This window comes from Athalia rosae, chromosome 1 (genome assembly GCF_917208135.1).
Source record: "Athalia rosae chromosome 1, iyAthRosa1.1, whole genome shotgun sequence".
In the NCBI taxonomy this organism is placed as follows: domain Eukaryota; kingdom Metazoa; phylum Arthropoda; class Insecta; order Hymenoptera; family Athaliidae; genus Athalia; species Athalia rosae.
In genome coordinates, this window is record NC_064026.1 from 30,701,416 (window position 1) to 30,717,605 (window position 16,190).

The following is a 16,190-nucleotide window of genomic DNA, read 5'->3' on the forward strand; positions in this document are numbered from 1 at the left end:
GCGCCTCGCCGGTTTACCGCGTTAGTAGTACTACGGGAGGACCCACGCGATAAACACGCCGATTCTCAGTCGCGACGTCGCGCGGTGCAAAAATTTCTGTTTGGATTAATTCGTCGGGTGTCCGTGTCAACGGCGATCGTGATCGATCGATCGCGATTAAACGAACAACGTGGATTCAATCGTACGCGCGTCGTTCGATTCTACGTTCGTTTAAAAACCGATTAATTATCATCGTCGGGGTTGAAGTGTGCGCCGAATTTTACGTGTGTGTGTGATTCGTGAGATATCGAATATTTCGAAAAATCGTTCCTTCTTGAGGGATGAGAACGTCGCCTTCAGATTCTACGCCGATTGGAATGATCCGTTTTTCATGACGATGCAGGAACCCTAAATCAAATTCGTAAGCCCCTGAAAAGGTACGAGGGTACGAACGACCTCAGGTGAAAATCTTCATTTCTTGAAAATCGAAAATTTACCATTATTTTCGTAAACACGAAAAGCGAAGGGCGAGCTTTCAGGGACCAGAGGGTTGCAGGGATCGCGGGGTGTTCGCCCTTTACTCTTTTGCGTTCTCTTGCTCGTGGTGGGGATGGGAATGTTATGGAATAATAGATAGAACGAGTTCGTAGGTAAATAATAACAAAAATTACCCGCCCTTCACTCCACTCCGTTCTCCATTCCCCGCCAGGGTGCGGACCGACGACTTTCTGCGCTAACAAACGACGCAGATTCCACCCCGCTCCCTCCTATATTTTCACCTTCCTTCCAGTACTTTCCTACCCAAACAACCTATACCCGCCCTCGTGCGCGCGCGGATTCATCTCGAGGTGGAACCGTATTTTTATTTACTTATTTTTTTTTCACCCTTGTCGTGACTCTCCTATTTTGTTTTTGCAAAAGTTCAGAGACGCGCAGTTTGGTTGGAAAAACAAATGATAAAATGACGTCGGATTTTTGTCCGCAATCTTTCGCAAAGTATCCAAAACCGATCCGAATCTACCGAAGATTCGATCGGTCGACAACGTATCGATACGCCTGAATAAAAATTGCTGGGATGCTGCGAGCGATCCTCACGTTCCTCCGAATTTGTTTCTAATTTTTTTTCGTTTCACCCTATCGCCACGTACCGATGTATTTTTTTTTTTTTTTATTACGCGTACATGCGGATACGATTAGCGCGACGCGTGGGTGTTGTGCGTACGTGCGACGTACGCGTACACGTACACGTACACGTTACGTAGAGCTCGTGTGGTATATTGAATTTATTATCGTTGTACACTCCGGAACCAAGCGCAAACGTTAAACAAACGTTGGTATATGACGTATGACGTGCAAACATATCGTCGTCGAGCCTACGACACACGTAAACGTTTCTCGTACGTGTATAATGTAGACGTATACTACGTATCGCAATCGCGACGATAACCTTCGCCTTCGTTCCACTTGCGACGACGACGACGACGACGACGAGAACTGGGACGACAAACTACGCGAACGACTGACGACGATTGACACTGATTGCGAGTACGCTGCATTATATACAACGTATACCCTCTTGCATATAGGTACGTACGTACGTACGTACGTGAATTCACGTGTCGTCTCGCTACGTCCTTCTCGCGAAATTGAAAATTGAAATCGGACGACGCAAATGGGAACGCGTGGTCGGCCCACCCTCCCGGCTTCTCCTTTTTCACTTGAGAAGAAATGGAATAGGAAGAGAGAGAGAGAGAGAGAGAGAGAGAGAAAAAAAAAATTTCGCGACCGATCTTCATTTCGAATACACGATTCAACTTTGAAATTAATTTCGCTTAGATATTTATATCATGCGTTTGAATTTACGTCATGGGTTTTCACCTGACGCATAAGACGCGCGGTTCGTTTGACGCGTAGAATACTATCGATGCGAAATATAGAGACGAGGTGACATATTCTAGGTAACTTGCGCAGGTGTTTCCATATAGCTCTATTTACAATTAGACGATGTACGCACGTAGCGTCGACGCTGCGTCCTTTTCGGTTATTTTTCACCTGCACTCGTAGTCGGGCTGGAAATACAAAACGAATGAGGCCGTGCATTGCGTGTGCAAAGATCGCACCTCAAAATGCACATCGGATTACGCGGTATCTTAGGGGAAACAAGAGTTCGATAGTTTTCTCCTAGCTTTTTTCTCGAGACGATCGCGAAATAAATTCGGGTTATGATTCATTTTTTTTTTTCCCCGAGTCACGTCGCGCAAACGTAGGTTACACGCATGTGCCTATGTAACGTACATAGTTTCGAACCGTACAGTTATATACATAGCTCTAGTTTCATTCATGATACGCTTGCCGCCGACGGGGCGTGTATCGCTTTGGTTGGATCTCGCGTATTTTGCGTGCAATTGTGCATTCCGGTGATGCACGTATATGTATAGGTATTCGTGTGTTATATAGGTAAATAATTGCACGCATACTCGCTTCGGTATTTCGTACCCATGTACGGGAAATTCAAGTCTGCGGGCCACAACGACGCGACGCCGCTTCTCTCACCCTCCGACTTTTGCGGAAACGATAAAAAAAAGATCCCGTCTTTTTATCCGTATACATTTTGTAGAGGAGAGATTTGGTTGGATCTACATTTCAATTGGCGCGATTCGTTTATTTTATTTCGATGAAAATGATTTTATGGATAACGCGGAAAATTATGTGTGAAAAATATTTGTGACCGTATATTAATATTGACTGAAATTAATCTATTATAGATAAGAATTCGAAGGTTCGATTTACGTATATACGGTTTACTATCGTCGCATCGAGAGATTAATTTACTCGCGGAAATTGGTGACGTGAAAAATAATGATTACTTGACGATTCGAGAGCGATTTAAATTGATCTTCGTTGGTGGAAGATTCGTGTAAAGCACAGTGACTTTTTGAGTGAAGACAATTATAAAAAAAAACAAAAAAAAAAAAACTTAAAGAAAAGAAGAACAAAACTTGGGATTGTTTGTGTTGCCACATTCATTAGCTGAGAACATCTGGACGGAGATTGAACTACATCAACCGTTCAAAATGGATTACAAACTTTTGTCCAACAACAACAATTACCCTACCCACCACCGTAAGTAACGTTCACGCATCTAACGCGAAATGATAAAATTTTTATATTATCGCTATGTCGCGATGATGTATGTATCGTAGATATACGATATTTTCCCGTACGTTATTTTTCTCTCATCTGTAATTCATTGATTATATTATTTTCATTCATTTCTTCGTCACGTGATGAATACGAACGTGGTATAAAAATCACGAGTCGTAACATCGACTCATTAATCAGCGTTCATTTCCAACGTTAAGTTTCATAGCCCCTTCGTTTTCCGCTCACACGTACGTACACGTATATCGTTTGTGCGTTTAACTTATGAGACCGATTTGCATAAGAGTAACGTGAGTGGAAACAGGATATTTTGACAAAACGACGGTGATCAACGGTGGGCTGGACCCGTACGTAGAGCATCGGTCGTCACACCGCGAGAACAAAGTCCGAAACCCACATTTTTCTCGCTTGTTTTTCTCTCTTTCGAACGGTCTCTTCCCTTTCATTTCTAATATTTTACCGCAGCTACGTACGGAAGCTCGTAACGAAACGATGTTTCGGATAATTAATCAGCGTGTAAATAATTTGCCAATTGTTCGATATTCGAATGTGCGTTTCGTAGCGTGAAAGTAAATCGAATGAAACAATATATGTATATTCCGTTTTGTGCGTTTCCAACAACACGGCCAACGACGTCATCTCGACGGACGACGACTATTATTAGTCCGGCGGTGGCGGTGTAGGTACGAGATTTCTGTTGCTGCTACTTCGGAGTGCAGACTGATGTGAAGTGGAGTGACTGACGAGGCCACGCGGCTACGGGGGACGTTTGTTTGGTATGTCGCTATGTCGTCGTCGTCGTCGCGGAGTCGAGTCGGGGGGGTTTCCAGAGAGAGAGAAAAGGATGTGGAAGATCGAGGATAAAAACGAAAAAGAGAAAGGGCGGAATATAGAGAGAAAAGAGATGGGGGGAAAAAACGTACGAGGCCCACGTAGACTCTCGCTGCTTCTTGCGCTATTGCTGTAGAATTCGTAGATCGGATCACCTTGCAGGGACATGCATATGGGAATAAAAAACAGAGTTTTCGAACTCTCCTTAGAGTTTGAATAGGAAAATTTTTACCCGAGTCACTCGAAAATCGTTGCACACTTACAAATCGTACATATCCTATTTACACGTAAATACACATAGAGTAGAATCGGATGTTTCCAATTACTTTGATATTAGGCTTAATTTTCTTATTATTGCTACAAATACGTATATACCTTTGTACGACAGTTGAAATGTGAGCTAGCGGTCGGTCCGGCCGTATACCATGAGAAAAATGATAAATTTTTTTTTGTTTTTTTTTTTCACATAAATATACGGTGGACGAAAATAGCCGACTCAACGATATCGCTGTCAAAGAAGGTTTATCTCGAAGACGAGATGTGTGTGTGTGTGTCCTGGCATGTAATGAGTAGTAACCGAACGGATAAACGTTTCGCGATTACGCGGTGAGATACGCGAATGCATTCGATGTAAGGTCACGGTTGCTTCGTCGTTCTTTTTCTTTCGCTCCTTCTTCATTTTTCTCATCCTCCTGATTTCCATCCTTCTTTCTTCCGTGTCTCTCTGCCCGCCCCACCTCTCCCTCACCGTGTAGAATTTCGAGATAAGACTAACTCCGGTCGGGTCATACCTATACCGTGTAAAGCTACCGTTGCTGCAGCCGTTGCAAGATTACGACAAGTAGATATCGTGTTTATGAATGAAACGGAAACGATCTCTGGCTGCCACCTCCCTCCCACTCAACACCCCCCCGCATTCCTCTTCGCCTCTCTCGCGAAACCAAATCCAGCGACTGTACGAAGTCGGCGCAACGCTGCTGCGGAGGTTGCGGAAAGAGAATGTTGTATACCCGAGTTATATCGTATTTGTATGGGTATATTCCAATGCTTCTGTCTCGTGGTATTTTTTTAGACCGAAAAAAAGAATTTTTTTTGCAACTTTTCGGACGCCAGATTCGAGAGGAGGTGGCACACCGAACGCTCCGTGTGATCCCAATTTTTGTGAATGAATAAATTCGGAGATTACTCGAGTCTCGTCTTATTCCATTTCGTATGGGGAATTTATCACAAAGTCGACGCTTGGAATCGTCGACACATATTTAGGAAATAGAGAAAGAATTTATGCAGCGAAATCGTTGAAAATAAAACGAGCAAATTCCGCACGTTAAACGACCGCGGATTACAGATACACCGGAGGAAATAGGTCAGGGTTTTGGAGGTGTAGTCCATCAAGCAGAGTTTATAACAAGGTGTGTTTTATCTGCATTACATTCACGTTTATTATATTTACGGTATACCGCAGTCGTACACATGTGCGTACATGAATTCTAGACCAAATAAAAAAAAATGGAAAAACTAATGTAATATTCGTACAAATTATAAATTATATACAGTAACGATTCCAAAGTGACGTAACATGAATTTTATTTTCCAGTCTTCGGAATTCGATTTTGCGACTTATTTGGGTATCGAATAATTGTAGGGGCGTACCTAGCGCGCCATTAGTAACAGCGACAGCGTTTAATGATTACGTTTGTCAGTGACGTTCGGCGGGGGGGAGGTCGAGGTGGAGCAGTAGCGGCGGTTCTAGTGACCCAGATTTTGTGTGACTCTCGGCGTATTCGCCAACCTTTCTTTTCCGCAAATATAATCCTTGATGCCGCGGAGCCTACTGTTATTTTCGGCTCCCTGGGTCACCGTGCACGTCTCTTTTTTACCCTCTCCTCGTATATCGTAGTATACTAGCGGAGCTATTAACGCTCAGATCTACGCAGAGTCACATCTACCGTGAATGATGTATTGTCCCGGTGAAAAATGAATGGCGATCTATTTCGATAAAGTTAATACTTTGCGCCCAGCATTTCCGGATCGCTTCGGTTCTCGTTTACAAAACGCTTTTGAGGTTTCAAGTTTTTACGGTATATATATTCTGACGTCGGAGAATTATTAACTAAGTAATCTCGGATACGGATCGAAGGAGAAAAGGAGGCGTTTTCGGGTATTAAAATTAGAATACTTCTTTCCACGCTCCGTTAAATAAGATTTAAGTATCGATGAGTCGTGAAATGAGAAACTATATTTGCTCTATTCTCTTCATCTATAGCCTGACGATTTGTGCTGAAATCTTCTTTTTTCTTTACATAACGTTAATTCAATTACAAGCAAATGTTCAGCGTTAGCCGAGACTTTTCCTACGTTACGTTAAGGTATTAAAAAAGTAATTTCGTTCATTTCGTTTGGTTTTATTTATTTATTTTTTTTCTTTCATTTGCGAACGGTGCTTGCGTAATTTTTAACAGCGAGTTACATATAAATACGTGTGACTCACAATCGGAATCACATCGAGTAAATGTCGGTATATATTATAATTCGTGAATCGTTGGAGCCCGAAAAAAAATCATCAAAAAACTAATTCACTCACGAGGTCCAGGTAGATCGAATTTAACGTGGGAATGTTACACTCGATTGCGTAACGAGGCAGCTCGGACGTGCCACGTACGAAAATTTTCGAAAAAAATTTAACGGACTCCGGCCAGACTTCGAAAAAAAAAAAAAAAAAAAAAAATTCGAACGCGACGGACCAAAATGCAGTTTAACCCGTATACCCGATGATTCATTAACGACGCAGTTCGTTTCTTGTTCATCACCGGTTATAGTCGTCAATGATTCCAGCTACGAGGGTGGCGCAGATCGAAAATTAATTGGCGTTGAATGTTTTCAATGTGAGAAAAATAATAGAACTCGAAAAATGCATCCCGATTCCTGGAAAGGCTTCGGATCTCTGCTCTTGATTTTCGACGCGGTATCGTCGACGAGGTTAATTTGTCGGACTCTCAATTAGCGATCGGCGATCAAGTTTTAATTTTCGATCACCGCCGCGTGCACCGCATATATGTGTACAACGGGGCACACTCTTTGATCCGCGCGTTAATATTCTCGGTGACCGAGAGGAGAGCGACTCGTTTTGTGTAATATAACTTACCTATAATATTATTACCGCACGCTTTTATATACTGACTGACAATGAGCGAGGAGAAGAGAAAATAAAAAGAAGTCTCTCGCTGGACACGAAGAGATCAAAAGGCAGCGATACGATGTTATGGCTTATGATTACACCCCTCGGTATACACCCAACTTTATTTATTATACGCACGCAAAATTGCGCGACCTCCTCCGCCGCTGCTTCGATCTGCCAATATATATGTCTATACGGTGCCTGTTATTTATACAACGTCGTATTATGTGATCATCGAAATAGCGATACTTTGAGCTCCGTTGTTTTTTTTGTAACCCTAAATTTCTCCCGCAGACGTTTCGAATCTAGAAGTTCCAGACGGACCGAAAGATTGCTCGGACGTCGCCCGAGGTCTTCGGAATTTTTCCTGCCTCTTCGAAAATTCATGCGAACAATTAATCGCGAGCGAAAGAATCGGGGGAAAAACTGAGAATACAACTAGCCCGACGTGAAATGGATGCGAAGGTGACGAGCGCTCATTTCTGGGCATGTCGAAAACGGTCGCGAATCGCGTTCGCGACTGACAATGAGTCAGGCGAATAATAGATATGGTTCTATTCGGTTGGAACGCGATAACACGTGATGCATGTAAATACGCACGAGTACGTATGGGTATGCGTTTTAATATTATGTGGAACAGACAACGGCGGCGAACAGCCGCCGGCTCAGATCTCGATTGAATCATATAGGAGAAAGTCCAACGAACAACTTTCAGGAATCACCCACGTCAGATGCCGGGTGGCTATTTTATATGTGACGTGCCTCGAAACGTCGAATAAAAATTGACGTAATGTATATTGCATAGCGTAATATTTCCTCGTTTTTTGCTTTGTGCAAATAAAGACCGTCGTACGTCTCTGACGGAATCATTCTCGATCCGACGTATAATTCGGTAATTTTTTTTTTTTTTTTTTTTCTTCCATCCAGTGTAACGTCACCCGTTATCCGCGAATTTTTCAACGCTCACTCTCTTCAAATTGGCGCGGCATTTTTTTTTTTTTCCCCTCCTTTTGCTTTTATTGCATCGAAATATGTTCGAAGCGAATAGATTCGCACCGATCGTCGAACGAACACAGAGCGTTCGTGTGATCTATGCGAACTTGATCCGGATCCGGACCACCGCGGAAATCCGTTCAAATATACGATCATCTCTCCGTCTCACTTATTGATCTCGTTCACGCCCACCCACGCAAGCATTTCCCGCCACCCACACGTCACTTTCGTCAGCGGCAAATAAAATACGTGCGTACATACATATATTTATATATCGTATACACAGAGACGTATCTAATTACCGACTACAACTGCACCCACCTGTTTATTCGAAATAATAATCGCGCGTACGTATCGAATAGACAAGTTGAAGAACTTGACACAGCCGTTTTGATAAAAAAATTATTGGTAAATTAGGAAATGTATGGCGGACGAGCGGTTACTTTTTCGCTAAAGAATGAATAGGATATTTTTTTTCATTTGTCATTATCTTGGCAACAATTTATATGTGATATAGAAAAGATGAAAATCTGATTATTGCACGTATGTACACCTTTGTATGAAGATAGATCAGATCAGGTATACGTTATATTCATATCGTACATAGTTTGACTAATATTATTACTCTATTATATTTTATGAGGGAAGTAATCAACTTTTGATGCGCCACTTCCGGTCTCTTATAGAGTCATCTAGGTATATAATAACCACACATAGAATATAAGTATATCCGGAAATAGGCCATCGTAGGCTAAATATAATTTTTTCAAACGGTGACAACCCCGTTAGCATGTGGGTCGCGTGTATATTTGGAGAAATATTATTCGAACAAAAACTAGAAAAAAAAAAAAAAAAAAAAACTAAAAAAAATTAATGCACCCTCTATAATTCACTCGGTTCTGCTTGAATTCCAGACAAATTCCAGCGCGGGTATCATCTAATTTTAATTAATTTATACGGCAGGTCCCGAGATAGTAATAAAATTATATGACGCACGTCGTGAATTAATTTTTTTTCTCGGTTCAACGTATTGCTAAATTTGTACCTCGTACGCGATTTTCAGAAGGGCGTAACCTACCATAATTGAAAAACAGAAATTTGTATCGGAATATATTTTTTCTTCCCATGAATCTCTGCGACCAACCCTACTCGCACGGTGCACAGCGTGTGAATCTTCGTTGGACCCATTGACAAAATGGAAGGAAATAAAATGAAAAAAGTTTTAAAAAAATTAGCCTTTGGCTGACGCGCAAAAAGTGTACAGATCGGTAACACGTTGTACCTATAATTCGTAGAGAAGAAACTGCGTCGGTAGCAGACAGCGTGTATAAAGGCAATAGGCAAGTTGGTTATAGGTAACCAGTGTGGGCCAAGGCTGTTCAACTATACGTCGGAGACGTTCTCAGAATCCATCTCTTTCCATCCACCACGTCATTTTCTCTATAAAATTATACCAAGTAAATACATTTTGGACGCACCTCTCCCATTTTCGGGATACCATTATTTGAAAAATCATTTGAAAACAAAAAAGAGAACAACAATTCGTTCCCTCCATCTCCGGAGGATATTATACGGAAAAGGAGATATGGTCATTCCGAAATTCATTTAGCAAATATTTTATAACCTTAACCTTCAGAGTCGTAACTGCGCAAAACACACGACCGACCTCCGAAACGTAGTTCATCCCTAACGACGAAATACGTCGCGAACCCTCCGAGATATACGAGAAGATGACGCTGCCTCAGATTCTCCTTTTTCTCTCGTCCTATACCCGGTTTTTCTTTCGCATTCTTTCTTATTGCTTTTTTCTCACCGATTGTGGTCAGGAGTATTTCTTTTTTTCTCTATTCTCTCTTTCATTCCTCGGGGTAGAAAAATACCGTAAAATCGATGCTAAGTTCATCGTCGAGCTACGTATAACGTCTGTGATGACGTCGAATTTTCGCTCTCCAACCACCTCGCACAATCATGTTTTTTTCCTTGTAAAAATTCTCGTTCACCCGTCGCGGTCTCTCGCGCCGGGGTTGTTCCTTTTCTTCGATTGTTATTATAATTCGTTGTTTTTTCTTTTTTTTCTTTTTTTTTTTTTTTGAGAGAGAACAATTACGGCGCCGTTCCCGCGCTATGTATAGCCGAGCAGCGTCGTCGAGCAGCGAGAACTGAGGGTTTAGACGGACGTGCGCGCGATTGACAAAATCAAAGGATTAATTGCGTCTCGACCGTCTCGCGTCGTAATTCTTAACTCAACCTGACCCTAATCTGATTCCATTCCGAGTTTTTGGGTGGTTCGATTCGATGTTAGTAGAGTAGCGTTTGTGTCGTCTGAAGAATGCCGACGACGTCCACGACTCACCGTCACCCCCCCACGCGATATTCTACAGACGTAATGCAATATCGATGAAAAGAAAATATCGACGAAGACTGTGTACGCTACTGGTGTTTCGGAATAACGTTGAATTATCCAATTTCTCTGAATTTCAACGAGCTCGCATCCTGTTCGAGACCTCGTTGGATCGAAATGATGGCAAATTTTTGGAAATTTTCCCCTCTACTGAATCGTCACTTTTTACAGCGATTCGTGCGACCGATCGAATGGAATAAAATTTATATGCACAATTTCAATATGCTCAGGTCGTTCGTGTTCGCGATCGTGTTTTAATATCATTATGCGGTAGATCTTCGATCGATACAGAGAACTCTCTAGCGGTCCCATCGGCGTCCGCCGAGGGCTATATTCGGTCATCATCTTTGTCCATAATCGGCCATCTTGCGGTTATTTAGCTTTAGGCTCTTGTACGTAGGAAAGCGATCGGCGAGGTGGCATCGAGTAGGAGGCGGGCGGGCGGGCGGGCGGGCGACGAGATTCAGGACGAGGTATTATATCGCGTTGCGGTGGTGGACTTTACCGATCGTATATCCACCAATTATCGGTACTAAATTTTTACGACCCTCGAATAATGCATCGCATCCGATCCCTTCTGTAATCTCGAGCTCGTAACCAACGATCGTTGCATCGCCCCTTATAATACTCCCGGTGTGCTTCAACTTTTCTTTCTTTCTCTCTTTCTCTTTACATACACATTCCTATCACATGCCTATATTCGTGTACCTCTTGCATCTTCGACTTTTTTCCTCTCTTCTCCTTCGTCGTTCGAATTGTGTCGGTATAACTATACCTACACGACGTCGTGATTATAATAAACCATCCGCGATCGTGGTAATAATGCCTGCGCTCTTTTTGATATCGACAAATTTTTTCACTCCGTTTACACCCTTCCGGTTCGTTGAGAAATTTTTCGAAAGAGAAACCAAAAAAAGGCCCGACGACGATCGGCCGCGCGCATAGCAAAGTGTCCCGCAAACGTCGCGTGTCTCTTTTGTATCGTGTACGGTATAGTCGCGGTCTCTCGGGAAGGTAAGTAACGCGTATACGTAGTCGAAGCGGTGAAAAGCAACGAAGACTATCTTGGGTGTGAGCGGTATTTGTCGAAGAAGAGAGAAAACAGGTTAGATGGAAATAGAATCAGTCGTCCCGTCCGTTAAACAAATAAGAACAAAATGCGAGGTGGCGATGGTACATCGGTGGTGTACAAGCGCTGCAGTACCGCGGTATTATAGATGCGAGACATGGGGGGGCTCCGGTCGCCAAGGAGAACCGCAACGATCTTTCATATCTCTCGTCGATCCTCTCCTTTATCTTCGCTTCGCAGCTTTCACGATAGTAAGAAATAAATAAATAATTATTATCATCATTATAATGAGAATAATACGAGCTGCGGGCCAACCACCGCAGAGCCAACGACCAACGACCAACGATCAACGATGAATTGACAAGATCGTCACGCGAGATGCGTGAGAATCTCTGTGTCGCTCTTTCGTTCTCGCTCCCTATCGAAAGATGGATTACAATACTTCGTTGTTATACGTGTAAAATCGTACGGAAAATGGAAATTCCAAAATCTACCGTATTCGATTTTTTATTGTCTTCAACGAGCCCAGAATATATATTCGCCGTTTTTTTTTTTTTTACCGAGAGGATATTTTCCGAAAAAATGATGATCTGACGCGACGAATTTTTTTCTCAATTTCAGATTGGTTTCCGAAAATGTCATCCTGCATCGACGGTGGTAGCGCGGGTAGCGGCGTCGGCCATCCGGGAAGCAGAGGAAGTTACGAACGTCTCGGTTCCGCTCCGACCTTGTTCGAGCTGAGTAGTTTGCAATCGTTACAACGTGGACAACGCGATATCGATCACATCGATAACGAGAAACAGGTAGGTAATCGCGGCCTGCTTTTATAAATGTTTGCCCGGCGCCTTTGTCGTATGCATGTATACGTTAAGCGTCTTAACACAACGAACCGAAACTTATCGTCATCTGAACGAAAAAAAAAAAAAAAAAATTATTAAAATAAAATAAATGCGACTCCAAATCGTAACGCCAGGTGAATAATATGCGAAGACTCACTAATTGCGAGTTATTTTTTTCTCGTAGCCTTATCGTGCCTTATTAGTTCAATCGTCATTGTTTGTCGTCGCACAGCATACAGATGATGAAATTTTATTATACCATATGTACGAATGTTACGAGGGAGATAGGCAGGGATTTTTATCATTGGAATTTTTACGTTGCGCGTAGTATACGCGAGATTATAATATCCCCACGCGCCGCAACATTTTCCTCGAATGAAAACAATTTTTAGATAACGAGAAGGATATCGTATTTTGTTAGTCGACGACGCGTGATGAGTAACGCCGTTTTTCACGTATAAGTTGTGTACTGCACGTATGTAATTCAGATCCAACACGTTGAAAGTTTTAATTACAGGGGTGGATAATTCTACTCGCGGACCTTGAAAAAATAATATTCTGCGCGTTGTATGTACGTAATTTTTTTTTTTTTTTTCAGTCTTCCAATCGCTATAATCCCGCCGGATCAGGCTAACGGAAGTGATTATTACATATGTACCTAATTTATTATAACGTTTGATAATAAAAATGTACTGCGAGCGTATGCAGTGTATCGATTGAATAGTTGTGGTTATCGCGTAATCGCTTTTCAATCGTAATTGTATCGTATTTTGTTACAGGAGGAGTTGCGCTTTTACAACGACGATAACAGTTATCAAACGGTCGTCGTTGAAAAAAATCTATGCGCCAGTGATCTGTGTCAATTATTGGCGTTGAAAAATCGCGTTGCCAAAGACGTTTCGTGGACGATAGTGGAGTCATGGCCCGAACTGGGACTCGGTAAGTTGTTTATCGTCCGTTCGAGAATAGTAAAAATTTTCTTCTCGTTCATCTTCCTCCTGAAATTACGAACGAATAAATTCGAGCATTCTATTATTTCCATCCGCATGGATTCGTCACAGTTTGTCTCGACTATAGATCTATGATCATAAGCGTCGCGACGCGGCCGTTGTTTTCTACCTCGTACTTTGCTATTGCCGTTGGTGCGTGCGAGGGAAGGGAGGATGAGAGAGCATCGCACTCGTCGTTCGACGAAAGGAAAAGAGAGACGGATCGCTAAAAAGACGGAGAGGGAAAAATAAAATGGTAGAAGTGGGAGGAAATGAGTGTCGTAAAAAGACAGGGAGGGGAAATGATTCACGAATTCAAAGCGAACGCGTGGCCTACGGACCATTAGAATTTTCTTTTTTTTTTTTTTTTTTCTTTTCTTTGCTTAATTTCTTTCGTCTCGTTTGTTGCGAATAACAACTCTGTGCGATCGTGAGCGTATATATATATATATATTGCTCCGCAGCTGCGGAGATATGAATAATATGAATGAACGTGTGTAATCGCGTAAGACGCGCGCGATTTACGTCATCTGTCATCGACATGGAATTTTTTTTTATTTTCCCCCTCGTTACATTGTAAGTCATACACGCGCGTTTCTACCATTTTTTTCACGTTTTTTCCCATAGTATTCGAGCGATAATTCGATCGATTATATTATTCAATCGGCAAATATTCTCACGACTGGAAGAAAGAAAGATGACCATTTTTTTTTTTTTTTCTTCATTTCGAAGGTATCCGGTACGTCGATGCAAATTTCATTCGCGATCGAAGTCGTACAACGAGCACAAATAATCGCGCGTCACGGAGGGGTAGAGATAATATTATATATGGAATCAAAAGTTGAACGAGGAAGTAAGTAACTCACAATGAGCCTCTGAAAGCCAAATGGTGAAAACCAGAAATTCTTGCTCGGTGACATTCCTGTATCGTACTCAATTTTCTCACTATCATTATATACCCGTATGCCTCGTACGAGTATATACATATATGTACTACCTCGTATTATATATACTTGATATACTTGATCGCAGCGTTGTCTCGCTGAGCCCCCGGGGGTCTCATATCCACCCGTTTCTTGTTTGTTGTTGGTAAACAATTTTCATCTGGTTCTGACACGAGGTTGCGAACGGGAGGGAGGGGGCGAACTGTCTCAGATCTTACAAAATTACGCGTGTAAATAAAAAAGTAAGAGAAAAAAAAATCAACCTTTTTCACCCGCGCACATCCATACCCGAGGGCGTGGGTGACCACCCCCAAAAATTGGCCGACTGCAGAAAAGGAGGATGAAAAAATGGAGAAAAATTGTCAGGCTCTAACGGAGCGTGATTATCAGTCCTGTGATAACGGGAATAATAAGAATGAACGAGTGACGAAAAATTGAATGAAAATTTGTGGAATTAATTACACGTGGTAGTATATGACGGAAGGGAGAAGAGGGGGGTGGGAAATGACGTAGTGCAGCATGCAGATGATGTTTTGTTTATACGACGACGACGACGACGACGACGAGGTTCGCGTAGGGGTTGCATATACGCCACGCCGTTCGTCGAGACCAACCACCTCTGCGTTTATCCTTTCCTCTCCTCTCTAGTACGGCGTAGTCTACGTTGCAGGCCAAGAATCAATACGCGAGTTGGCCCAGGTCAGGGATCTTCCTCCTCCTTCTCTTCCCTCATTCACTCCCCTACGTTCTCCCCCACTTCGTGCATTTTACTCCAACTCTTCCCTTCCCTTCCCTTCCCCTTTTCGTGTACTCCGATATATGCTATGCCGTCGAGTCTGCTGTATACCTTCGCGATGCATCTGCTGTTGTGCTGCTCGCTGCTACTTTTGCCGCTTCTGCTTCACTGCACGGCACGCGTGCAGCACAAATTCAGGGACACCCCATTGGTACCTGCAGTAACGTCGCTGTTACGGACGGCGAATAAACTGTACGAGTAGAAAACCGAACTAAATTTACAGTAATTCAATGACATTGCCTTTTTCATGTAGTACCACAGAGTCCTTCCTTTTTATTTTTTAGTCCTCTTTCAGTTTCAACGATCAACGCGGAAACAAAGATATTCGTTCGGTGTAAATCTACTCAATGATGAATGGCAAGAAAAAAAAAAAAAAAAAAAAAATTCTCATCGATTGATCGTTATTTTGTCAAATTCACGAACAGCTTACAATTAGACGCGAACGAATAGATTTCTAAAATTAAATCATACGCCGGTGAAATTGTCTGGAGAGTTTTTAACGGACTAACTTTTTTTTTCCTCGAAATCGTAACCTTGGCCGTGAATGCGTGTAGCGTACTCTGCGTTTTTCTGCGCTTCGTAGGATGAAATCTATACAGTTTTTTTTTTTTTTTGTCCGATGTTCTCTTCGCAATTTTTTTTTTTTTCCATACCGGCATCGAGCAGCCACCTGCGTCGATACATCGTCGACGTTCATGGTACGAAGTATCGTTGACATCTGGGCGTTGACAGGTACTCGAGAAATGAACGATCACCACCGAGACAACTTCATCGATCATCGGGCAATTTTACGTCATTTTAGGTAACCGGTATCGAATGTAGAGTGCTAGTGGTGATTCAGGTGTGCGCGTGAGCCGCGGATATGTTGCAAATCATCAGTCAATCCCACGCTAGAGTTGAATTAATAACAATTTAGGGATTTTTTGGGAGTGAAAAATTCATTTCATTCAAAATTTCAGAGCGGTATTTCAAATTTTCTCTTCAGATTTATAGAGAATCCGTCGGATCTACA

The 16,190-nt window shown here is 42.4% G+C and overlaps 1 protein-coding gene across 11 annotated transcripts in view; it reads left to right on the top strand.

Moving 5' to 3' along the window:
* The window catches only part of LOC105684176 (growth factor receptor-bound protein 14-like), a 174,866-nt gene that overhangs the window by 18,927 nt on the left and 139,749 nt on the right, over window positions 1–16,190 (top strand). For 8 of the 11 annotated variants that reach the window (XR_007276745.1, XM_025746568.2, XM_025746571.2 and 5 more), the window contains 2 exons: window positions 12,232–12,413; window positions 13,229–13,388. Coding sequence is in view for 10 of the 11 variants with exons in the window: in XM_025746568.2 (XP_025602353.2) it covers window positions 12,232–12,413; window positions 13,229–13,388 (342 nt within the window). In the remaining variant the exon portion in view is untranslated. Of the gene's footprint in view, window positions 1–4; window positions 441–2,744; window positions 3,103–12,231; window positions 12,414–13,228; window positions 13,389–16,190 lie in introns of those variants that run through there. The other 3 variants (XM_025746573.2, XM_025746574.2, XM_048649145.1) reach the window with 3 other exon arrangements.